General features: G+C 33.5%; 1 protein-coding gene across 1 annotated transcript in view; it reads right to left on the bottom strand.

Annotated features, from left to right (window-relative positions):
- Positions 1 to 1,142, bottom strand: part of LOC107089574 (membrane-bound O-acyltransferase domain-containing protein 2-like) — a 25,993-nt gene that overhangs the window by 10,458 nt on the left and 14,393 nt on the right. Inside the window, exon 3 of the mRNA XM_015382454.1 lies at positions 134 to 211. Within this exon, the coding sequence (XP_015237940.1) occupies positions 134 to 211 (78 nt within the window). The remainder of the gene's footprint in view (positions 1 to 133; positions 212 to 1,142) is intronic.

Raw genomic sequence — 1,142 nt, 5'->3', positions numbered from 1 at the left:
CTTGTAGATTCTGAATTGGTTTTAGAATTAGGATTGATGAAGAAGAATTACCTGATTAGAGTTTGAATGGATAAGACTGAGCTTTATTTATTAGCTACTGATGCCTCTGACAGGTTTAATCGCTAACACTCACTTGTGCATGTGCTCCACTCCAGTCAGGATCATGATGCCGTAGGTGAGTCCACTCTGGAGCAGGAAGTGAAGCGCATACCTGCAGAAAGAGGATGCAGGGATTTAAACACTAACCGATGGAGGCATTTCTTCCTTGAGAAAGATTTCATTGTTTTTATAATCAACAGTAATTGAAGGGTCAAACCTACAGGAAGTCCTCATAGATAAATAAACAGATAACGAGTGATCAGATTATCTGCTTTAGCTTTTACTAAAATCTTAATTATTAAAAAAAAAGTAGCGATCCCCCAAAACAAAAACTTAAAAACTAAAATGGCTTGATCACAGTTTGTTGGCCTTTTTCGGCAGCATCATGCTGTGGGCTGGTTGAAACGGGGTCGCTCCAGGGGGTAGATTTGAAGATTTTTCTATCTTGTTTGTTATCATTTTAGCATTGAGACACGGTTCTATGGAGGACCAGCTCTACCATATTAAAATATAAATACAGAAATAAATAAATGCTCAATAAATAAATAAGCATATAATTAATTGCCTGAAAAAATACAATAAATAAATAAATGTTTTATTAAATGCTAACCAACCAATGGGCAGAAGTTGACCCTCTAAGACACGCCCCCTCCTCTTTTGCATAAATAAATAGCATTGAAGAAATGAATAGGGTAAAAAAATACAAAGGAAGAATAAACAAAACAAAAAAAATTATAACATGCACATAAATAAAGTTACTAATAAATAAAGCTGAAGATTATCCCGGCCAATAAATAAATAAGCTAATTATTACAAAGGCGAGTAAATAAAGAAGCTAAATAAAAGTATGTCTCACTGTATGATTTAATTTCTTCCTACATTTATTAGTTTATTGTATTTTTTTGAGGCAATTAATTGTATGCTTATTTATTGAGCATTTATTTATTTATGCATATATTTTTAAATATGGTAGAGCTGGTCCTCCATACGCCGCTTCAACAGGCAGGAGAAGAAAGAAATCTACACCAAATTCTAACTGGCTT

Source organism: Cyprinodon variegatus, unplaced genomic scaffold, assembly GCF_000732505.1.
Source record: "Cyprinodon variegatus isolate N-32 unplaced genomic scaffold, C_variegatus-1.0 Scaffold257, whole genome shotgun sequence".
Classification (NCBI taxonomy): Eukaryota; Metazoa; Chordata; class Actinopteri; order Cyprinodontiformes; family Cyprinodontidae; genus Cyprinodon; species Cyprinodon variegatus.
The sequence above is the reverse complement of the archived record's forward strand: the minus strand, read 5'-3'. Positions and strand labels throughout refer to the sequence as shown.